This window comes from Phycodurus eques, chromosome 2, assembly GCF_024500275.1.
Source record: "Phycodurus eques isolate BA_2022a chromosome 2, UOR_Pequ_1.1, whole genome shotgun sequence".
Taxonomy (NCBI): Eukaryota; Metazoa; Chordata; class Actinopteri; order Syngnathiformes; family Syngnathidae; genus Phycodurus; species Phycodurus eques.
The window spans coordinates 1,078,018-1,103,369 of NC_084526.1; the positions used below are offsets into that span (position 1 = coordinate 1,078,018).

The window sequence follows — 25,352 nt, forward strand, 5'->3', positions numbered from 1 at the left end:
GCAGGTGTGCACGAGACAGGGGGAAGACAGACTCATGACATCACGACACTCGGCGATGTCGTCGCTCGGTTGGAACTGGTTCACTGGACTTGGATGGCAAGCTTGACTGTAAGGCTTTGCACTTGTGATTTGCATCGCTTTGCTTGGTTCTCTTTTTCGTGTCCTGTTGTTTGGTCCCTTTTTCACAATACACGATTTCCCTATTCAGTCTCTGACGAACATTTTCCTGACCTCTTCCCTCAATCCGACTGCTTGGGTGACAATGACGACTTCAACGATGACCGTGATTCACATCGCTCCGTCTAACTTTGTTGTATGACTGACGGATTTTCTCAAACCTGAGTTGTGAATTTCTGGATGACTGTAGGGTTGTTTTTGTTTTTTGTTGAACCCAGGTCCTCAGAACTGTGAGGCAGATGTGCCACCGTTCCCCCCAATGACAACACAGCATTTGGAAATCTGGTGCAATGACTGTCAAATGTGCAGATTTTTGACGAAGTTTATTTGGGAACATCGGCAAAGGTTGAATCCAGGCAACTGGGCTGTTCTTGTTTATGAAAGACATATCACCTTAAAAAGGCTTCTTCAGCAGGATGGATGAATAACAATCGAAACATCAGATCTGGATGGAACGTCCTTCCCGTATGTAATTCTGGGATACTGCACTTTCTCCCACAAGTGGCCTGGTTGCGTGAAAACAGATTATTATGATGATAAATTTCACATTATTTTCAATCCAAAGCGTTGTCTCTTTATTTGTTGTGTTTTTATTTTGAAGGTGGCACTCACCGCACGCATTTTGGGCGCGCATGCGCAACAATCGGCTTGCTCTTTATTCCGACTGGAGGTTGCCTGCGCGTACTGCGCAACTATGGCGGGCACCAGCGCAACGGTTGACGTTTTGTCGGACATTGACGAAAAACATCGGGGAGAAGGACGACGGGAAAAAGGCTGTGTGTTTGCTCGTGCTCGGCATGGCCGGTTCCGGAAAGACGACCTTCGTCCAGGTAGTACGAGAAACGCTTCAAAGCAACTTCGCGAGTGCCAGCACAGGGATTGCAACCTGACGGTCACGCAGCGGCGCGTGCTCAAAGTTAAAAGGGAGAACATTTTGGCAAACTGACTAAAAAGGGGCTCGGGGCACACGGAACGTGCTCCAACTCGAACGTGCCCTTGCATTATGTTTGGATTACGTATGCTAACGCTGAAATGACGCGCGCGTCCGTGTGCGCTGCTCTTGGTTTCTTGGAATGCACACGAGACGACGCTTTCAGACATGACATGGGTACTTCCCAACACGTGACCATAACCTCTGCAGAAAAGGCTTATTTGTGACCTCGAAGCAGGTATAACGTGGCCACAACATCCGAATTTGCGGCCCAAAAGTAGCGGTGGCCTCAGACCGGACGTTGGTTTGGCAAAGCGAGAGCCCTTCCCATAGATCTAAACACTAGCTACGCCACAGCGCGCTGTAGCAGCCCGGCTAACTGACGTGCCTACGTGGCGGACATGTCGGGGAGGTCGTTGTTCCCATAGAAGGCAATGCATGGACACGGAAATTCAGTCGGAACGTGCTCATTCTTGCTGTCAACACACGTGTGGAATGCGCTGAGAGCGTTGACCTCCCTAGCTTAGCGTCGCCATCAGCACGGAGCTCAAAATGGCCGTGTCATATCTACCTATACATATCTGTGATCGCAATTCTTACGTATGATTATTCCTCATGTTAGCGAAGAAAACATTTTTATTGCAATACTATTCAAAAATCGTAAATCACTTTTCATTGCAAAATAAATATTTAAATAATCGATTTAAAAAAAAAAAAACACACAAAAAAAAAGTACCCAAGAATTTTACATTTACCAAGTGCTAACAGAATACATATGCCATTACAGACACAACGTGCAACTCAACGGAAGCAAATAGTTATTAATAAAAAGGCTAACAACGTTAGGCTTCCAGTGCCAACGTTTCATCTCAAAATTCCTGTCAACATCGTGGATTGTCAAACACGTGAGCGGTGCCATTGTTCTGCTTCGTCATTGGTCAGTCGCGGTTGCGAAGAACTTGACAGTCGGGTTCCTCTTTATTTCCTCTCTGTGTTTTACACTCCAGTCAAGCCATCTTCCAGTCATAAAGTCTAGCCGCCACGACGACTGTTCATACTATGCGTTATGGTAACACGCCTCCAACGTGCTGCGAGGGCCAACTTCAAAATGAAATACTAAAATGGCATTGATATCGGATGTATTATATTAGCGTCATGCATACGATGAACAATCGTTGTGGCGGCTGGTTTATTTTATTGTTTAGTTTATTGTTCATTCGGTGTTGGTCATGCCATTTTGAAGAAATAATTGCGTTCGGTGTTCCCTTAACCTTGTGGGGCAGACACAACTCTACTGCACTCTTTACATGCGTCTTGTGGTTTAACGTCACTTGCCCAGAAAACAAATGGCGATCTCCTCCTCTCCAATTTTTGCTGCACCTTCTTCTCTTGGCATGTCTCGCTGCACCGAGGATACGCTAGGGGCCGCTCACCTGTTTTAGGCAGCTTCATAAAACCTTAACCATGTGTTCAGCCCCTGGCGGTTGGCGGACTCATATGCAGCAAGGGCCCAAATTTTAAAGGTCAGAGGACAAAGATGTTCTGGGGTCAGTTAAACTTCATATTTGCTTTGTTTGTTATGTTATACGTTGTTGGATTTATCTCACCCAACACCAATAAAAATGCACAAAAGGAATGAAGACGCTGATTTCTCTTTCTCATGAGGAGGCCGTATGGGAGATTGTTCAGTTTACAGCCTCTCAACACGCTCTCAACAATCTCTCCCGTCGCTCCTGCATTGATTGGAAAATAGGAGGGTTTTTACGAGACATAACGTTCGAAGCAGCAAGACACAACACAAAACATTGGACCAACACCTGTCACGTCTCCGATCACGTCCTTGGTCAAGGCGCCCTTCCGTCGGATGACGCTGAGTCATCTTCTTGAAGGCGCGACATCTTCCTTTCTAAAAATCGTCCATAATACTAATGCAAGCTAAGCAAATAAATGATAACTTCTCAAATATATTTAACATACTACACGCTTGTCATAAAATGAGGTTATTATTTCGCGCAATTCTCCTTTTCCTTTGGGCTTGTCCTGTTAGGGGTCGCCACAGCGTGTCATCCTTTTTCCATGTCAGCCTATCTCCCGCATCCTCCTCTCTAACACCAACTGACCACGTCTTCCCTTACGACATCTTTCAACCCTCTCTTTGGTCTTCATCGAGCTCTCTTGCCTGGCAGCTCCATGTCCAAATCAAGTTTGTTCTTCTTAATCTAGCCATTTTGGCACGGAATTGTCACCTGGCTGTACATGCCACCTCAGGCTCCATCAAGGGGGTTTTCTCAACAGCAGATGACATGGTTACTGCAAACGGATCTGGCCTGGCTACTGAAAATGTGGACAAACTATTTTCGAAAATTGAAAAACCTGAAATACAATAAAGCTTGAGTACATTTAACTGGTTCATAGTGACTCTACAGCTCATATCAAGTCTCTATATATCTCTATTCTAAATGTATGAAATGACACCGAAGAACAATTTTACAGTACTGCCTGTTAAAAATATATGAAAAGAAACTTGTGCGTTTGGGACTTTATTTTTTTCCCCGTTGTGCCAAACTCGTACTGAACCGTGACCCCCAAAACCGAGGGAATACCGAACCGCGACGCCTCTGAACTGTTACGCCCCTATCAATAACACATTTGCCCACATTATTTGGATGCAAATAAATCTTGTACTCTTCATCGTCATTGCACCCGCTAGCTTGTCATACCTCTAAACTATTCAAGATTTTCTCATTTTCCAATTGATATCACTGCAAGTGTGACTTTATGAAGAGAAAAAAAAGTCGATGCAGCTCATTGGGAAGTGAGCAAATGGTTCGACTTGTGGGCTTGGTTCCTTATCAAACGTGGTCCGTTGATTCCACAGAGGTTGGCTGCTCATCTTCACGCTGGCCAATGTCCACCGTATCTCATCAACCTGGACCCCGCCGTACATGACATTCCCTTCCCCGCAAATATTGGTAAGGTCGACCACAATGTCGGAGAGAGTGCTGTAGTCCACGAGCGCTGACCTTTCACTTTGACCTGGCAGACATCCGAGACACTGTCAACTACAAGGAGGTGATGAAGCAGTACGGCCTGGGACCCAACGGCGCCATTGTGACTTCGCTCAACCTCTTCGCCACGCGCTTTGATCAGGTGACTAGCACTCGACTGGCCGTGACACACTTGACACCATAATTCCGTGGGGGGGGGGGGCAGTGGGCGCTTGCAAAGGGGTGGCAAATTTCTGTAAATTTTCATGGGAAGTTAAGCTTGGCAATTTTGAAAATATTCCAAATTGGAAACTTTCCATGATGATTAGAAGTTGTGGGAATTGACTGTGAATTGAGGGTCATTTATTGGAAAGGTGTCGCATTCACGCATAAATAGAAACCCTTTGTTTTGTCATAAAACAAGATATTAGTCCCACCATGGGCAGGTTTGTATCGTTTCAGCAGCAGACATCCATGCAAGTGTGATCTGACTTGAAAGTTTTTATGGGTACAAACTGTTGCCTTTTTCGTCCTTTTGTTTTCTTGAGTATAAAGCAAAACTTAAAAGTTTGCGTGCTAGACAGTGGCAGCTAACCCTAACCCCTTAGGGAACTCAGACTGTAATGACAAATATGTCTGAAAATACAACCACCAACTTCCTTCCATTTTCAACACCGATGATCCTCACTAGGGTCGTGGGTATGCTGGAGCCTATCCCAGCTAACTGCTGGCAGGAGGCTGGGTACACCCTGAACTGGTTGCCAGCTCATAGCAGGGCACATATAAACAAACAACCATTCACATTTACACCTACGGGCAATTTAGAATCTTCAATTAACCTACCGTGGATGCTTTTGGGAAGTGGGAGGAAACCGGAGTACCCGAAATAAACCCACGCGGGCACGGGGAGAACGTGCAAACTCCACACAGGCGAGGCCAGATATGAACATATATGTCAGCCGAGGCAGCTGTACGAACCAGTCGACCACCGTGCCGCCTTAATTCTTTTTTTTTAAATTCCTTTTCATGCCTCTTAATTCTTCTTATCTTGAAAAGTTCCCAACTGAAAATTCAGCAAATTTTAAAACCCCACTTTTGTTGACTAAAAGTTGTTTTTTGGGTGTTTGTTTTTAGGTGATGCATTTTATCGAGAGGAAGCAGCACAATCACAGGTCAGTGAACTGATTGGATTAAGAAACGCAATGTTCACCATACACGAAAGGCGTCTTTTTTACCTTTGTTTTCAAAGTGCCACGCGAACGCAAACGCACAGTAATTACCCCATTGCTACCACGTTGCTGGTATATAGCTTTAACCAATTGACGTGTTCCGGGTCGCAGATATTCAATACGACTCGATCCAAGCATAAAGCTTGCCCCCTTTGCCCAAGTGGCAGCCCTGTTGAGTTTGGCACATTTCCAGACCATGCATTTGTCTTGGTGGCCATGGTGGCGATGATTCGATTGGAGTCTGGAACGCTTGTTTTGGTAAAGTAACAGTTATGTCGAGCTGTTCGTCTTTGGCAACAGATTTGGAACTAGAAAGTAGATTAATTCCTTGCGGCTCATGAAAGCGACTTAGATTCGACTGATGACTACAGTTGTGCTCGTCATTATGATTTAAAAAGAGTAAGCGCAGTTGTTTGATAATAAATGGCTTCACCCAAGCACGAGCCATGAGTGAAAGAAACGTTTTTATCATTTATATTCTCTGAAAAGTGGCCAATAAATCGTACATTGTGCCAGGGTATGCAAACTTATGAGCACAACTGCACGTCAACAATGTCATCACGTCGGTGTAATCGTGTTCTCGGCGCCCAGTTCGAAATTTGTTTCTCTCCAATCTGCTTGTTTTGCTTCTCGCTTGGAATCGCACACATGCCATGTAATTAGCGTCAAACCCAGTTTGTTGCAACAGGGGATTTTTACCCCTCCCATGCATTGCAACCAATTTGAAACTTTCTCGTAATCCTTAGCAGCTGTTCTCACTCTCTGGCTCACATGTTATGCATAGAAGAGGCCAAGCGTCCATGCTTAGTCTGTTCGTTTGACACTCCCAGTTGAAGTGTACCGTAAAACTGACGTTTTTAAAACAAGACAATTCAACTTTGTGCACCAAAATGTTTGATCGAACCATATCATTTCATTTTAACCCAAGTCCTCAAGATGAATTCTACCATATAATGCAAAACACCATAGCTAGGTTAAGGGAAATTAGCATACCGGTTTCAATAATTCTACCCTTCAAGCAAGTACTACTTATGTACACACACGCAGACACAAATCAACGTCAAATGGGTTGGGTGTCTGGCTCAAGGGCGAGCAGACTAGCATCTTTCCAGCAACTCTTAATGAAAACGCACACACACTTTGACTTGTACAGGTACGTCCTTATTGATACTCCAGGTCAGATTGAAGTCTTCACGTGGTCTGCGTCTGGCAGCATCATCACAGAAGCTCTGGTGCGTTGCCGCCGCCTCTACTCTGCTACTTGATTCAAATAGGTAGAAATGATTGACGTATTTTCTTGTCAGGCGTCTTCCTTCCCCTGCGTGGTGGTCTACGTCATGGACACATCTCGCAGTGTCAGTCCCGTCACCTTCATGTCCAACATGTTGTATGCCTGCAGGTCGGTAACACCACACATCGTAGTGCTGCACCTAGTGCTGGGCGTTATATCGAGAAGCTCGATTCGATCGATTATTTTATTAATGCTTGATTTGAAAAAAGGGGGTTATTGATTTTATGGTCTATCCTTTTCGCCACAGATTTTGTTGCCCTGTGAATCTTCCGCAGCAGCCGTTGTTGCATGGAGAAAACATGGAGGAGCGAGCCTGGGCACGTTAGGCATTAGGCTTTGGAACTAATTCCATTTATGCTGCCTAATTTTCTGTAAGTGCAGCTACCGGCTCGCCGTCAGAAAACTAAGCTTCGTGCAGACGAGCGCCTGCATTTCACACGCCCGTGCACGCGCCCAGACACACACACTCACACAGCCAATCAGACGGAGGGTCCCCGCTCTTCACTATCTCTGATTGGTTTAGAGACCATGATGAAACCCATTGTGTGTCTATTTTCAAGTCGCGGAAATTGTTTTTCTTCCTTAAATGACTGGGCATCTGTACGCACCCTTTGTTTTCCCCACCATTCAGAAAATTAGGGCGCCTCCGCGACCAAAAGTCGTCTCACTATTCGTCTCCTGTTTCGACAAAAAAAATCATATGCCGGATTTCCAGCACCACGACAAAGTAAAGTACTAAGCCATGCGTCCCAAGACGCAGATTGATCGTACTTTATGCGTCCCTACTAAGTTTTGTGCATCTCAGACGTGTGACGCACATCAAACGAGATCCCTGGAAATACCACGGAAAAGTCATTTATTTCTTGGTGATGTTTATAACTGTGAAATACACTTTCTGCTGTATAATGTAAATGGATTTGTTCTGGTCCGATTTTATACATTTATAAAATGTATTACAATAAATACTTCAGTCATATTGAATAGAGAAATTAGGGGGGGGGGATCTTTAGGCCTTATCAAGGTTAGGCCATATCGCCCAGCACCAGTTGCATATCTTTCTGCTTTCTCTTCTTTACTGGTTATAACATCAATCCTTTCCTTTTCAGCATTCTCTACAAGACCAAACTACCCTTCATTGTCGTCATGAACAAAGTGAGACAATTCTTTCATACTTTTTGTGTCATCCGTGTGCTATAGACCTTTTCATCAGGTTTGTAAATCGTAGGCACCAGGGTACTTCCAGCTGGCATAAAAATTATTGCCTTCCGCTGACCACAACTGGAATCATGACAAAAACATGCTGTTGTTGTTTTTGGGGTTGCACCATCGGGTATACCCAAAGTTTTAGTTTTTTTTTTTTTTTTTTTCCATTGAATTAAAAAATAATACAAATTAATCCAAAAATACCTTGGGGTGAGTGGATGCGGCAAATAGTTGTACAGAGAAGATGGCAAGATGGAGTAGCCATTTGTAAAGGAACAGACTGGGAACCAGATCTCTATCATCAAGTTTGTGGAAGACCCTTTTCACAGGTTTGCCACCCGGAAGCAAAAACGTGGACAAAATTGTTGCTCGACTCTGTTAATGAAAGAAAAACCTGCAATGGTTACTAAAATAATATGACAAAAAAAACAAAAATTATACCCCTCGAAATGATGGAAATTATTTTCACCAAAGAGATGTGAAACTGGCAGCACGGTAGACGACTGGTTAGAGCATCTGCCTCACAGGTCTGAGGACCGGGTTTCAATCCCCGGCCCCGCCTGTGTGGAGTTTGCATGTTCTCCCCGTGCCTGTGTGGGTTTTCTCTGGGCACTCCGGTTTCCTCCCACATCCCAAAAACATGCATGGTAGGTTAATTGACGACTAAATTGCCCATTGGTGTGAATGTGAGTGCGGATGGTTGGTTGTTTGTTTGTGTGTGCCATGCGATTGGCTGGCAACCAGTTCAGGGTGTACTCCGCCTCCTGCCCGATGATAGCTGGGATAGGCTCCAGCACGCCCGCGACCCTAGTGAGGATAAGTGGCTCTGTAAATGGATGGATGGATGGATGGAGATGTGAAACTAAGGTGTGTTAATTTAATTAGTATCACAGGGGTCTTAAAACTTGTGAGCCAATCTGCTTATTTTGAGGGTGACAATCACTGTGCTGTTTGCTGACATGGTGTGGACCACACTGAACATGGACCACAGATAGAGAAGTTGCCGGAGATTGGAAACAAAATTCTAAACAAGCACGTTGAAGCTAGGAAAGGCTGTAAGAGCAAAAAGCTTGATTTTCATGAGACTACAGCTGCACATATTATTCACAAGTTTGAGGTGCACAGGGACGGTAGCCGACCTCCCCGTAATTAACCGCAAGACAAAATTGTATGACAACTAGAAAAGATGGATAATATGAAAGGTAATTGAAGAGCCGAGAACAACAATTAAAGGTGAATTCCAAGGTCAGGGTACATCAGTGACAAATTGCACCATCCATCGTTGTTTGAGCGAGTGCGATCATCTGGGACAATGTTGATTGTGCAAATGCTGCAGATACTCCTCAATCAGTGTGCAAATGGAGCAGATGCTACTCTGGCATGAGTGGCCAGTATTGGTCAACAACAGATATGCAAATAGTGCAGCATGGCAAGACAACTACAGTGAGTGCACGAAGTAATATATAATTGGCCACACAGAAATGTGACAACAAACTCAAGTCTAAAAATTGCCACCATGTTGTAATGGAATTGTCGGTTAGGTGTTTAAGAAGTTGATTGCAAGAGGGAAGAAGCTGTTGTCTGCTCGTTCTAGTTTGCATTGATCGGTAGCGCCTACCTGAGGGAATGAGCCGGAAGAGCCAGTGACCGGGATGCGGAGGGTCCGATAGGGTTTTGCACGCTCTTGTCTTAGTTCTGGCAGCGTGCAAGTCCTCAAGGGTGGGTAGGGGGGGTACCGACAATCCTTTCAGCAGTTTTGATTGTCCGTTGCAGTTGGAGTTTGTCCTTTTTTGTAGCAGCACCAAACCAGACTGTGATGGAAGAACACAGGACTGATTCGATGACCGCTGTGTAGAACTGAAAGTGTCCTTTTCAAATCTGCAGTAGAAGGTATTCAAGTCGTTGGCTAGTGTGCTATTGTTCTCAGCTTGGGGGGATCGTCGCTTGTAATTTGTCAGCGATTGGAGTCCTTGGAAGGGATGCTAGAGAACGCTCCCGCTGTGGACTGCATTGTTCTGCTGGTGGACTTCAATGTTCACATGGGGAATGACAGTGAGACCTGGAGGGGTGTGATTGGGAGGAACGGTCCCCGTGCTCAGAACCCGAGCGATGTTCTGTTATTGGACTTCTGTGCTCATCACGGATTGTCCATAACGATCACCATGTTCAAGCATAAGGGTGTCCATATGTGCACTTGGCACCAGGACACCCTAGGTCGCAGTTTGATGATCGACTTGCGGCCACGTCTTAGACACTCAGGTGAAGAGAAGGGCGGAGCTGTCAACTGGTCACCACCTGGTGGTGAGTTGGCTCTGATGGCGGGGTAAGATGCTGGTCCGACCTGGCAGGCCCAAACGTATTGTGAGGGTCTGCTGGGAACGTCTGGCAGACTCACCTCCGTCCTGGGGGAGGTGAGGGACATTGAGTCTGAGTGGACCTCATTGCTGAGGCAGCCGAACGGAGCTGTGGCTGTAAGTTTGGTTTTGTGGCCTCAGTATTGCATCTCTGCTTTTTGCAGATGATTTAGTTTTGCTGGCTTCATCCAGCCATGATCTCCAACTCTCACTGGAGCGCTTTGCAGCCGAGTGTGAAGCAGTTGAGATGAAATTCAGCACCTCCAAAGCTGAGACCGTGGTCCTCAGTCGGAAAAGGGTGGAGTGTCCTCTCTAGGTCGGGGATGAGAACCTGCCCCAAGTGGAGGAGTTCAAGTATCTTGGGGTCTTGTTCATAAGTAAGGGAAGAATAGAATGGGAGATCGACAGGTGGATCAGTGCAGCGTCAAACTAGCAACTTGACATCACAATGAATTGGGACAAAAGTCACAAAAACGTCTCGTAGTATAACAAACACTAACCATGTCTCATCGGTGGATAGGTAAAGGTTTTCCGTGCCAAAATGTTGACTTCCGGTACGTACCCTTCAAAATAACAGGCTCCAAGCTTAAAACAGGAAGTCAAGTTAAAACTTGCACATATAAAACATTTGATGTGATAAAACAGTTCCAAATAACTATCTTAACAATGCTATATTTAACTTTGAGCTGAAAAATTAATTGCTGAATATTAATTCAATTGGGTTTGTTCCACACATATTGCCTTTTAGTTCATAAGTTTGATATTGATACTGGTTATAAAGAACCCTGAGTCAAATGTTCATTTTAGTCTATGCTGCGGGCTGCGAAGAAAATGAATGTTTATAATTTGGACACCCTTTATTTAAACCATGCAAACTTTTTCGACCCACCCCCATAAAAGAATCAGAATTAGAATCGTTTGGAACCGGAATCTAAATGAGGAACCGGAATTGGGACCTGAATCGCTCAAATGCAAACGATGCCCTACCCTACCGACAGCGCACCTTAACGTCAACCAATAGGATTGCGTATTGTGACCGGCGCATCGCCTCCCATGCTTGCTGTTGTCAATATACTTGGTCGCCGTTGTTAACTTTTATTCACGCGCACGAACCAATGTTTACTGAAGCTTTAGAGCATGATTCAGCAGAACACCGTCATGTTTACGTACAACTGTTAGTGCAAGCAGTAGCTTGCTTGGATTCTGATTGATCGGCTTCTCATTGAAAGTTATAGAAATTGCAATGATTGCCTCAAAACGTTGTACAACTAAATAGGTGAAGGGTACCCTCGATTTTGTCGTGGCCTGTTTCTTTAATTTGATTTTTAAAATGATTCTGTTGAACCACAATCAGAACTGGCCAAATTTATTAAAAAACACAACGGTGAGTCTGCTGAAGTTGGAGCCCATCCAGTACGGTAACAATCAAAAGCAATGTCTGATTTTCATTAGTTAATTTTCAGATGATTTTTATTTATTCATTTAGTCAATTTCAAGGTATTTCAGTGACCACTGTTTGTTTTTCTTTCATAGTCAACAATTTTGTCTTTGTGTGTCGTTGTCATTGCGGTAAAAAGTCTATTGGGTGTTTGTTGTTGTTGTTTCTGCTTCCATCTTGACAAAGGAGTCTGTGGATGTGTTGTTGCAGACGGACATCATTGAGGAAAGCTTCGCCGTGGAATGGATGAACGACTTTGAGGCTTTCCAGGACGCGTTGAGCCAGGAAAGATCGTATGTGAGCAACCTGACGCGCTCCATGAGTCTGGTCCTGGATGAGTTCTACTCCAACCTGAGGGTAACTGAGGCAACTTTGACTGTTCCTATTCTCTGAAGTTTAAGGGTGTGTTTGGAATTGTTCACTCTTTGACATCGGAAATCGGTCCTAACTGGGTTTATATTCCGCTAGGATTTGTTTCACACAGTATATTCAGGACCTAAACCATTTATTGATAGAGATAGACCAGTAGCACAACTTTAGTTTATTCTAAAGCTGACTGGGAGCCATTGTAGACACTTTAGAAGGTTCTGGTCAGAACCCGAGCTGCAATGTTCTGAATGAGATGCAGCTGTTAAATGCTCTTTTGGGTGAGTCCAGTCAGAAGAACATTACAATAGTCAAGTCTACTTGAGATAAAGATTACTTACTGGAAATGTAGAAAATAATATTAATGTAACTATTTCAATGATTTTTTCAAAGTAGTGTAACTAATTACATTTGATTATATTTTGATAACTTTTTTTTAAATTTTGAATGAATGCCTCAACAGGACCCTTGGATGTGCATTTGGAATTCACCACTTATTTGTTCTTCACTCAAATAATAAAACATGGTGAAAGGTAATGTAGTGTGGCTTAAGAAAGAAGTGATATGAAAACAAAAATCTGAGCTTTTGCATCTTTTTTCCCCCAAATGTAACTGAAATTGTCCATGCATCCATTGTCTGTACCGCTTTATCCTCACAAGGGTCATGGGCGTGCTGGAGCCTATCCCAGCTATCTTCGGGCGAGAGGCGGGGTACACCCTGAACTGGTTGCTAGGCAATCGCAGGGCAAATTGTAATAACGGAAGTTTCCAAAAGCAACTTCAATTTAATTACATTTTCTCCCAGTTGCTCATGGATTGCAATTATATACATTTTGGAATTAAATTATATCCAATCTCGTTACATGTAATTAGTGTATTTATTATTATTTATTATTTTTGTTTGGTGGTTAACCGTGAGATTTTTGGAATGTAAAATAGGTGCCTTGGCTCAACGAAGGTTGACTGTTGATAATCATTTGAACAAGCTTGGATTATGCATAAAGTTCACTCTATAAACTTAATCTTTGTGTTAGTCGTAGCATTGATATATACTGTATGCTTCCAGTCAGGTCCATAAGTATTGTGACTGGAAAACAACCGGAAACCAAGATGACGCCGACACGGGTGGACACCTCGGTGTTGCGCTCTGTAGTATTCTCCTTGTTTTTGTCTCTTTCGTTCATCTTTGGAGACACTATGCGACTTAGGCTAGGGAAGACTTGCTAAACATTCGGGAGTCTACTCCGAACCTTCTTTCGGCAACTTTCACAAATCCACAAAGTTTTATCTAGGAGATACTTACCAGCGGAGCAAGTGCATTCTATGGCGCACGGAGAAGGCGAAGACAGAGCTACAGAGGGAAGCATGCCGGAGTGCAAGTCAAGGTCCGACAGCGAGAATTTCGAACGGCACTTCCGTTGATTTACCTCGCAAATCTACCCTCCCTACCGAACAAAATGGAGGAGCTTCATCTCACAAAGACCAGCAAAACCTTTTTATCTCCTGCCGCTCTCTGCTTTATGGAGACCTGGCTTTGTGAATGCATCCCCGACTGCGCCAGACTGCTGCCTGGCTTCCAACTACACCGAACGGACCGCGACACGGAGCTGTTGGGGAAAAGGGGGCGGGATATGCTTCTACAGCGCCGAAAAATGGTACACTGATGTCACGGATCTCAGCACTCACTGCAGCCCGAACTTGGAGTCACGGTTTGTGTACTGTTAAGTCATTCTACTCACTGCACCAGCTTGCTTCATTCATACTCAGCTGTGTTTACACCCCCCACTTGAATACCTTATACTGCAGATTTGGAAAGGACACTTTTACACCGCAGACACACCAAGCCGCACCACAGACGACCACCGTCATCCTCTGACTCCCTCCTTCTGCATTGACCATTCACGAAACAGGATGTGAAACAACAAAAGATCAACAAACCAGAAAGTTGGGAAAGGAGATAAATTCCGTGTCTTGTAACATACTTGGCCAATAAAGCTGAATCTGATTGGCATATTTTTACGTCTCAAAACACCACCACGATGGATTTGAAATGAAACAAAAAAGATGTGGTTTGAGTGCAGACTTTCAGATTTAATTTCAGGGCATTTACATCCAAATCAGGTAAATAATGTAGGAATTGCAACAGTTCGTGTTTCTGCCTCCCACTTTTGAAAGGCTACCTCGCTACATGCTAGCCTCGTGTATCCTTCGGTGAAGCAAAGTTTCCCGGTTACATTCCCCCAGTTTCCCCATTACATTCGAAGGCTTCTGGCACGTGGGAGAGGTGTTCTCTTTACGGATGAATCCCGGTTTTCACTGCACATTTCAGAGAGGCCTTTTATTGAGGCCAGCCTATGGCACACCTGTGCAATAGTCATGCTCTCTAATCGGCATATTGATATGCCACACCTGTGAGGTGGGATGGATTATTTCGACAAAGGAGATATGCTCACTAACCCAGATTCAGACAGATTGGTGAACAATATTTGAGGGAAATGGCCTGTTGTGTACGTAGAAAAGGTTTTAGATCTTGAAGTCCAGCTCATGGAAAAATGGGAGCAAAAACAAGTGTTGCGTTTCTATTTTTGTTCAGTGCATATGTGTGTGTGTGTGTGTGTTTATACCGTGGGTACGGAAAGTGTTCAGACCCCTTAACTTTTTCACAGTTATATTGCAGCCATTAGCTAAAATCATGTTTCATTTTTTTTTCCTCATTCATGTACACACAGCACCCCATATTGACAGAAAAAAAGGGAATTGTTGCTCAGGACCTCAGACTGGGCCGAAGGTTCACCTTCCAACAAGACAATGACCCTAAGCACACAGCTAAAATAACGGAGTGGCATCAGAACAACTTCTGTGACTGTTCTTGAATGGCCCAGCCCGAGCCCTGACTTAAACTCAATTGAGCATCTCTGGAGAGACCTAAAAATGGCTGTCCACCAACGTTCACCATCCAACCTGACAGAACTGGAGAGGATCTGCAAGGAGGAATGGCAGATGATCCCCAAATCCAGGTGTAAAAAACTTTTCATCATTCCCAAAAAGACTCATGGCTGTATTAGCTCAAAAGGGTCCTTCTACTAAATACTGAGCAAAGGGTCTGAATACTTATGGCTGTGTGATATTTCAGTTTTTCCTTTTTAATAAATCTGCAAACATTTCAACAATTCAGTTTTTCCCCCGTCAATATAGGGTGCTTTGTGGACATTGAGGAGAAAAATGATTTTAGCAAATGGCTGCAATATAACGAGTGAAAAATTTAAGGGGGTCTGAATACGTTCTGTACCCACTGTATACATCATCCCCTATCCTGTAATTAAGGTTAGATTGATTCTTGACACAGCGACTGTTTGAAATCATTCACTCATTCCGTACTCCCTCATCACTAATGTGGGGATTTTTAGTTAGTGCACTATAAAGTTGACTCATGAGTGAGTGAAATGCAAAATAGTTTTGGAACACTACTTGGGCACCGTTTAGTCATTGCTGGTAGATAATTACAGCATACGGAGGAATGTCAGATGGTGGACCCAGTGTAGTAAATTTTAGACAAACGTATAACCTTCAATAACAGGGTTTAAAGGTCAAAACCAAGTGTATTTCACAAAATGAATCCAAACGTTGCACTTGGTGTCCGACCTTGTTGTGATGTGTTGCTCTGCTTATATTCAAGAGATTCTGATTCACAACAACTGAAAATCAAACAATAACCGGGAAACTGAACATTTTTATATTGGCGCTATGCATCATGGGGATGTATTTGATTCTCAAGTGAGTATTGTTGCTGCTACTTTTCAACATAGGTTAGGTTCACCACTACCACTATAATAGTGGAGACCTTACGCTCACTAAACACTGAGACAGCGCTGCAAAAATGGTTAGGGCCCTATATACGGTGTGGATGAGGAGTGATTGTGAACTAACTTGGCAATGCTTGGACAGGTGGTGGGCGTGTCCTCCGTAACAGGCAGCGGATTGGGCGAGCTGCTCGTCAAGGTGCAGGATGCCGCTGAGGAGTATGACAGGTAAAAATGTTCTCCTCTATTGCCTTGCAAACGTTCAACTCGTGGGCAAAATGCTATTACAGTCACCAAGTCACCTATTTGCCACTTTTTCGGTAGGACTGAACTAAAACTGTTGAGTGAAAAAGGCGCCTTTTGGCACATATGTTTGTATGCAAGAAGAAGAGATTGGCATGAATGAAGTTGACCGTATAGATCGACCTTTTTAAAAATACTGTATTTGTAAACAAATGTTGCGAGGATACTCCCTGGTAGCAGAGAAGCGATTGACAAAAACTTGTTTTTGGGTTGTGGCGCCAGATATGCCCCAAAATTTAGGTAGGGTATCCCCCCCCCCCCCCCCCCCCCCCATTTTCTTCCAAAAAGTAATCCAACTGGATCCAGCAGACTGTGTGGGTGAGGAGGGTAAGGCCAAGGATGTCACTGATAGACAAAAAGACAGAGTTGACAGTTGTAAAGGGACAAACTGGACACTATCCTCCATCATTGGGTTTGTGCAAGTTATTTAGAAAATTTTAGCTTGACTTCTTTTTGAGTCATTTAGAAAAACATAATAGTTCAAGACCAGTTATGAATACACAAGAAAAATTTAATTTTAAACGGAACGACCTATTGTTTCTTTTTTAAGTAATCAACTGTTTTCTTAAATTCACATTGAGCAGAAAACTATTTTCTTGGCTAGAAATATTTTCAGTGAGGCAAGAAAACATGTAAATTAAATGTTTTTTCTTTTTTTCGTTAGCATTCTGAGCGTTTCTCGTCAGTATAAAAAAAACAAGGCATTCATTAAAAAAGGAACTTGTGCAACTTGACTTGAGCAGCTAGCCTTTTAGCATTTTTTTACACATCTAATTATAGATATAGTATCAAACTGGGAGGCCTTGCCGTGAATAAGTTAAATAAGTGAATCCCCGAAGCAGAGAAAATTCCTCCAGCATTTTTTTTATTAGTACTCGAAACATTCGAGTATTCGTTGCAGCCCTACTGTATAACGAAGGCAGGTTTATTTTGATTTCAAATATTTTTAATTTATGACTTATTTTCAAGGGAACATATATATTTTTTTTATTTGAGTTGAAAAGACAATGCCTGAAAATTCAAGTTAATTTCAGTCAAAGTTCAAATTAAGGAGATGAAGTAAAATGATTTTCATTCAATAAGGAGTTGTGTTAAGTTCTACTGGTGCTTTTGGAGAATCATCAATACATATGAGTGAGGGGGTATTCGTGATATGACAAAAATGTTCAGGGCGTGCACAAGACAAAAAAGGGTGGGAACCGCTGATTTAAACCATTCACGGTTTTCTCAATTGCTCTGACTTGGTCAAATGGCATCGGAAGGGTTTGCTGAATCGCGGTGTCATCGGAGAACACTCCGGCTTTTGCCACCCTAAAGTATCTATATGTGATGTCTTAATGAAAAGTTCCAGGTGGGAACGTTCTTTGTGGCCTTAGGGTGAGAATTGTTGGGAGTATATTGTAAATGCTAAGCTGGAGGCTTTACGTGATCAGGATTTTTGGGGCCGATCACCAAGTTTAAAATAAAATAAAATTTAAAAAACGATCACAAGATGGTGCAGTGTCTATTTCAATGACTTGTTCATTTACTGTATATACTTTGGTACTGTAGACTGTGTATGTTTAAAAAATATTCTCTAGTCAGATCTAGAGTAGAGATCTAGTGTATTCTAATCAGTCAGATCAAACCGACATGACATCACAAATAATGGGTGCGAAGTGACTGTAATTAAATTACTTTATTGTAATGACATTACTTCACACACACCGAAAACGTTAGAGCATGATTCGACAGAACGCTGGCATGTTTACTTACAGCTGTTAGTGCTAACACTAGCTTGCTAGGCTACGTAACGTTTTGTTGACTGCTTGTGAGCCGTAGTGTATGAAAAATACGTGAACATACCTCAAGCAATCCTGAAATGAACGTCCTCTCCTGAACACCGGTGACCACCACCACACGTTTTTCCCCATTGTGTTCTTATAATACACGCGGCGCGATCCATTGTTGTTGTCTTCGCCATGGTAACCAGTGTATCCGGTCGCGTTTGAGTTGGCAAGATAAAGCCCAGTGATCGTAAAAGATGGGATGCGGTGGTATCAAAATACAAGATTTTATTGCAGTCGTCTGTCATAGTGCAATGGTGAAAGACCAAATTTGTCTTGTAGTCTGATTACGTTACATTACGTGTCGCCTGTCCCACACCGCTGACGTTTTTTTTTTAATAACTTTATTTACTTTATTAAGCTTGCTAGCCAATAGCTACACTTCAACCATTCCTCAGCTTCCCAGTGTGTCATGTGTGCTTCTGCTGCTCAGGGATTATCTACCAGAATACGAACGACTCCGCAAGCAGCTGGTGAGTGTTTCTCGCTCCCCGCGCTCTGTGAGCGCTCGAGGCAGATGGCCGCCCCACAATCATGCTTGTGTTGAAGCTCTATTGCTAAGCGTGCTTTTCACGTGTGCATCAGATGGAGGCTAAAAGCGAAAAGCAGCAAGAGCAGCTGGAGCGACTCAGCAAGGATCTCGGCGTCGTCCGCATGACGCCGGCCTCTGTTACAGGTGAAAAGGGGGGGAGGTCCGCATAATGCCGGCTCTGTTGCAGGTTGGAGGAAAAAAAAAAAGCATCTTCATGATGATGGCTTCTGTTGTAGTTTTTAGTGCCTTCTGTAATTTCAAGTGCATCCACGTTGATGTGCCCTGCTTCCACCAGCATCAGAGAAGTTTACAAAAGCACAGTGTTGACAAGTTGGCTTCTTTTCCCACCGCTCCACAAAGAAGTGGATAGGAGCAGAATGATTTTCGCATTGTTTTGATGCGTTGCCTCAGCCGTTCCTGACGTCTTCCCAGAGACTTCAGTTAGCGGCCCACTCTCGGTGCTCGGAATGTGTTGAAATTGAGCGTAAAACCATAAGTTGATGCAAGTTTGACTTCTTGCTCCTCCTTTTTAGACTGGCAGTACACTGTGTTTGCGTATGGGACAGCATTTATATTGTACAGCTTGTATTTTTATTTTTTTCCCCCAAAAGAAGTTGAACTGAATGTAGGGTTTATCGGGGGACGTCAAATTGTGCGTAATTTAGACGAAAACGATGAGTTGGAAGCCGCGCCTGCGTCACTTCCGGGTTATCGTCATTTTAAATTACAGCGTTACAAATCAAGATATTTGATAGATACGAGGGCCACCACGTCATATTTGTATATATTTAACTTCAGGCGAAATGACGACAAACCTTTATAATCAGTCTCTTATCAGAAGGTGGCTACATTTTAGGAACTTTGAGTTCTAGACTTTCTAGAGGTTTCGTTCCGAACCCAAAAACACACATAATCAATGCAAGTGGTGAATTTTATATAAAATTTAATAATAAAAAGGGGTTTCTACAGGATGAAACGCAGACAAACACAAAACAAACAAGCTATCTACGAACATTGGCGAAGGAAAGTATTTGGACTGGGCGTGTAGTGAATGCATATAGCTGAGGACTCCTGGTGTCGTTAATATAAACCCAAATATGCACTAATCCGTACTTTTAGTAGACCGCAATGTTGGACTTGATGCAGGCGAGTCAGGCTCCTGAGTGTTCGGCCGGCAACAGGTGGATTCGACGGGAGGGAGGAATGAAAAAACAGGAGCAGCCGGAGGCCAACGACTTCTCAGGCAGGACGTCGCTCGGTGACGTCCGCCTCCGTTCCCTCAGACTGAGTTCGGGCCCCCCCGAGCAGGGTGGCTCGGAGCGCTTGCAGGAATCTGCAGCCGGGGATCGTCCGATGTGTCCTTGCAACCTCGGGTGAGGTTGGGCGTCTTACCTGGTGCGGTCGTCGGCGAGTTGGTCGGAGTGACCAAAAAGGCTTCTGCACCAAGACTCCAAAAACTTCTCCCAGCTCCTGCCCCTTTTATGGCCAGACCGGCTCAAACAGGGTGGTTTCACCCCCTCTCCTTCCCTCCTTTTCTACCACCTTTGCGAACACCGAGGGGCTGGACTGCCTTTTGGCGTTATTTTTCCATTGTAGCATTATTTTGTGGTTTCAAAATAGTGGAATAAAATATGAATTATTGGGTTTAAGATAACGAGACCATTTTCCTCACCCTGCATCGGTCCATGCTCATCCTCTTTCATACCTGTAATGAATGTTTCAAATGCTATGCGGTGTGGAGAACATCACTATTTTCATGTGACATTTGTGGTGTAGGGTGAGACATTCAATCTGGTTCAGTTAACAACAGATTTGACGTTAGACATTCAAGTTTGCAACAATACAGTCATTAGTGGCGTTCATGTATAGTTCTTAAAATATTATATATAGTTCTTATGGACCCCTGTCGATAGTGTCGTTCCGTCGCCCGTGGGAGTCGCAGTTGCCTGTTCCAACTCCCAAGTGGCAGCTCTCAGCAGGGTGGAGGCGTCGCTGCGGGTCCAATCCTTCGACTGGCGGGGAGTTAATTAACTTGGCGTTCGGGGGCGAACCCAGCATCCGTGGGCCTCGCCTTTGAAGTCTCAGGCAGACGTGATTCACTTAGCGTCGGCATGGCAAAGCAAATGTCTGTGTCTTGTTGAAGATTTAGGTTTATTGTGTTAATCTGCATAGAGTCTGCTTGTGACTCTGGAGTTACAGTCTACCTCGGCGGGGAGCGGCGGTAGTGCGAGGCTGGGGTGCCGGGTGGCATCTTTTGCGTGGCCTGTCCGCTACATGAATGTCATGTCAAAGCTTGTTTGTTTGGAGAAATGGCAAATCCAAGTGGAGCGGGGAGTGTTGATTTTGATTGACTCTTTTTCTGTTGTATAGCTGTTCATTCGCTACTCGTCGTCGTCACTGTCTGATTGCCTCAAACGTACGCTTTGACGATGCCAAGTTCAATTGGGTGCCCTGCGATTAGCTGGCAACCGGTTTAGGGTGTACCCCGCCTCCTGCCCGATGATAGCTGGGATAGGCTCCAGCACTCCCGCGACCCTAGTGAGGATAAGCAGCTCAGGAAATGGATGGATGGAATTTCAATTGGGTGCTCTGTACGTCGAACTCCTCCTCCTCCTCCACATATTCCAACACGTTGCTCGCCATATCGTATAGCGTGTAGCGCGCTGTGTCACTTCTGGTAGCCCTTGCGGTGGATAGAGTAACCACACCCCGGTGTCTGGAGCTTCGGGTATGTTCGGGGAGAACTCAATATGCGTTATAAAAACCAAATTTTGAGCTAAACTATGGTTGAAAACTTGCTGGAAGTTACGTGCATGTATTACATAACATATAAACAATGCAAATATGAATTTTAACTGACCCCATAACATCTTTGTCATCTGACCTTTAACCTTTGTGAATGTTCTCTTAATCTATTTTTTTTTTTTTTTTTTTTTAATTTGATTGTGTTTGTACGCATGATTGAGCTTCGAGCACTAGGCCGCCGCCCCCCACCTGGTGACACATCCCACCACCTTTGCCTTGTTGTGTGCAGAAGAAGCCTCAAATGTGGGCGGGCCCGGTGACCTCATCATGACTCGTGGCGACCCCGACGACGCAGCGGCAGCAGATAGCGACACGGACGACGTGGACCACAGCAGTAAGCTGACAGCCTCCACATACGACTTACTAGTTTCATCCTATATGTGACCGCTCCCAAGTCAAAAATCTGTCATTGCAAAAATAGCGTTTGACTGTGGACCATATAGTTAAATTTTGGTCGAATCACTACGATTTTCTTTTTTCTCGTACGTACATAGTGGAACCTCGAGTTACAAACGTTATTGGTTCTTGAAAGGGGTTTGTAAATTATCAACATATAAGCATCCACATAAAACATGAACATAATTTTCCCATAAGAAATAATGTAAACATGAATATTTGGTTCCAGCCTCAACAAGTCCCAATTTTAGTCAAAGTTTGCACACTTTAAACACAATATAAAGTTATATAGTACTATATGTCAAACGTCACGAGTCTCTCTCTGGTATGTTCACAGCCAGTCGGAAATCACAACGCCCCTCCACTTGAACAACAAGAAAATGAAATCCACTTTATCCTGACTTCTTGGCTTGTAGCAGCAGCTTCTCTTGACAACAAGTCAGGCTATAATTCCTCCTCTTCTCGCAAACGATAGTCTCGGAAATGCTATCACGCAGTTTTTCATTTATCAAAAACGAAAAACTTTTCCACTTGGTGCAGAGGTTTCTCTGTCCTTTCGAAGATACTTGATTCACTTGTCAATGTCAGCAGCAACAAAAATCGTAATTTTTTTCCCAACAATAGTGGCAATTGTCTTCTTTTTCTTTGTCTTTTTCTAAGTGAGTCCCTCCCCTTGCCGCGCTTTTCTTGGACGCATATTGAGCTCGCAAAATGTGAAAATAAAGGCAAAAAAACACCGAAAAGGCACACTAAGCAAAGTCGCAACCGACCGCCACGCTGGAGCGGCAGAGAGCGATCCACCTCCCCAAATTAGGCGCACCTCAAATTGGCAACACCGCCTGCCATAAAACGGTTGTATAAAATGTTGGCACGCTGCGATAAGTTTCTCCCATCGGGTAATAGTTTTGTCCGTTCCGTAGTTAATAAATAGAATATTTCGAACATTGAGATTCTTGTACAACCCCAATTCAAATGAAGTTAAATATAATATTTAACTTCAAAAATAAAAACAGAATACAATGATTTGCAAATCATGTTCAAACTATATTTAATTGAATACACTACAAGGACAAGATATTTAATGTTCAAACTGATCAACTTGATTGTTTTTCGCAAATAATCATGAACCTAGAATTTTATGGCTGCAACACGTTCCAAAAAAGCTGGGACAGGCTCATGATTGCCACTGTGTTACATCACCTTTTCTTTTAACAACATTCAATAAACGTTTGGGAACCGAGGACACTCATTGCTGAAGCTTTGTAGGTGGAATTCTTTCCCATTCTTGCTCGATGTACAGCTTCAGCTGTTCAACAGTCCGGGGTCTCCGTTGTCGTATTTTACGCTTCATAACGCGCCACAGCGTTTTCAAAGCGAGACACGTCTGGACTGCAGGCAGGCCAGTCTAGTGCCCGCACTCTTGTACTACGAAGCCACGCTGTTGTAACACGTGCAGAATGTGGTTTGGCATTGTCTTGCTGAAATTAGCAGGGGTGTCCATGAAGAAGACGTTGCTTGGATGGCAGCGTATGTTTCTCCAAAACCTGTATGTACCTTTCAGCATGAATGGTGCCTTCACAGATGTGTAAGTTACCCATGCCATTGGCACTAACACAGCCCCATACCCTCACAGATGCTGGCTTTTGATGCTGGCTTTGCGTCCGTAACAGTCCGGATGGTTCTTTTCCTCTTTGGCCCGGAGGACACGACGTCCACAATTTCCAAAAACATTTTGAAATGTGGACTCGTCGGACCACAGAACACGTTTCCACTTTGCATCGGTCCATCTTAGATGATCTCGGGCTCAGAGAAGCCGGCCGCGTTTCTGGGTGGTGTTGATAAATGGCTTTTGCTTTGCATAGTAGAGTTTCAAGTTGCACTTACGGATGTAGCGCCAAATTGAATTTCCTGACATTGGTTTTCTGAAGTGTTCCTGAGCCCATGTGGTGATACTCTTTACACATTGATGATTTTGATGCAGTGCCGCCTCAGGGATCGAAGGTCACGGGCATTCAATGTCGGTTTTCGGCCTTGCCGCTTACATGCAGTGATTTCTCTGAACCTTTTGATGATATTACGGACCGTAGATGATGAAATGCCTAAATTCCTTGCAATTGTACGTTGAGGAACATTGTCCTTGTTCACAAAGAGTTGAACCGCGCCCCATCTTTGCTTGTGAATGACTGGGCAATTCAGAGAAGCTCCTTTTCTACCCAATCATGGCACCCACCCGTTCCCAATTAGCCTGTTCACCTGTGGGATGTTCCAAGCAGGTGTTTGATAAGCATTCCTCAACTTTCTCAGTCTTTTTTTGGAACGTGTTGCAGCCATAAAATTCTAAGTTTATGATTATTTGCTAAAAACAATAAATTACATCATTATCTAACATTAAATATCTTGTCTTTGTACTGTATTCAATTAAATATAGGTTGAGCATGATTTGCAAATCATTGTATTCTGTTTTTATTTGTTTAACGCAACGTCCCAACTTCATTGGAATTGGGGTTGTAAATCAGGGTTACACTGTCTGTATGTGTGCGTGAGAGAGATGATTCTCACTCCTAAATAATAGTTTTTCTCTGAGCACAAAGTAAAAATAATGACCAAGCGATGGCTTGTCGCAGTTAAAAAAAAAATAAATAAAAAAAAAAAATAAGTTGGAGCAGTGGCAAGTCAAGGTAGCAGTGCATCACGCGTGTGGTGTGTGTGTGTGTGTGTGTGCGTGCGCAGAAGTGGAGGAGAGCAAAGAGAAGGACGCCTTTGGAAATTTCCTACGGGAGAGGAGGAAGGTGGTCGAGGTCCGAAATCGGAAGAGCAGCTTGACGGAAGGTCCTTGACGCGATGTCTTCGGGACAACTGCAGCAAAACACAAACTCTTATTTCTTCTATTGAGGAAGACAAAACAGAATTTCTCTTTTTTGTTTTTTTTGTTTTCCCCTTTGGTCTTGTGGGCAGCGTTTTGGACGGGTGGTTAGCACGTCTGAGGTTGTGGGTTTGAATCTGGTCTCTGGCCTTTCTGTGTGGACTTTGCATGCTGTGCCCGTCCGCGCTCAAGTGACTTTTCTCTCCTGCGTTCACGTTGGTGACACATTGCCTCGGCCGTTCCTGATGTCTTCCCAGAAACTTCAGGCAGCAGCCCGCTCTCAGTGCTCGGAACGTGTTGAAATCGTGAGTAAGACCATCAATGTCGGCACTCTGGGTAACAACCAGTGACATTCTTTTTCTGGGTACTGAAAATGGGCCGGGGGTCCCGAATCGATCCAAACCCGAGGCCACTGGCCACGTCATGGATCTCTCACTGCTCCCTCGGCCCGTGTCCTCCAACCGTCCGCGTCAAAGCGACCTCTCCACAACCTCGTCGCTTGCTCGGTAAAGCTAGCGTCGCAACTGGAGCGGCTCATGTTTCGCCAGCTGCTTGCGGAAATGTCCCTTCTGGCAATGGTTGTTTTTTTTTGTTTCTGACAGGTATGACTCACAATTATACAATAGCTTTAAAGTGTACCCTATGTATTATTTAGCTAGCTAGCCGTCTAGCTTGGAGTTCCAACTTTCAGTGTGTTCGTGATGTGACATTTGGAGCTTTTGAACATTTGCAGCCTTTTCATTAGTTGGATGGTGTGTCTTTGTAAGGCTGTGAGTTGTGGCCTACAGCAGCCATTAATTTTGTATTTGCGCTTTTGACTGTTTACCCCATTAAATAAACCTTTGAAAGAG

General features: G+C 43.9%; 1 protein-coding gene across 1 annotated transcript; it reads left to right on the plus strand.

The window, feature by feature from the left end:
- Nucleotides 1-871: 871 nt before the first annotated feature.
- LOC133416822 (GPN-loop GTPase 1-like) lies at nt 872-25,352 on the plus strand. Its single transcript, XM_061704064.1, is given in 14 exon segments — nt 872-916; nt 918-1,007; nt 3,987-4,080; nt 4,152-4,258; nt 5,230-5,267; nt 6,478-6,556; nt 6,629-6,723; nt 7,722-7,767; nt 11,821-11,967; nt 15,922-16,004; nt 18,339-18,378; nt 18,491-18,581; nt 21,472-21,576; nt 24,369-25,352. Coding segments are annotated over 14 exon segments (1,167 nt in total). The 3' UTR covers nt 24,476-25,352.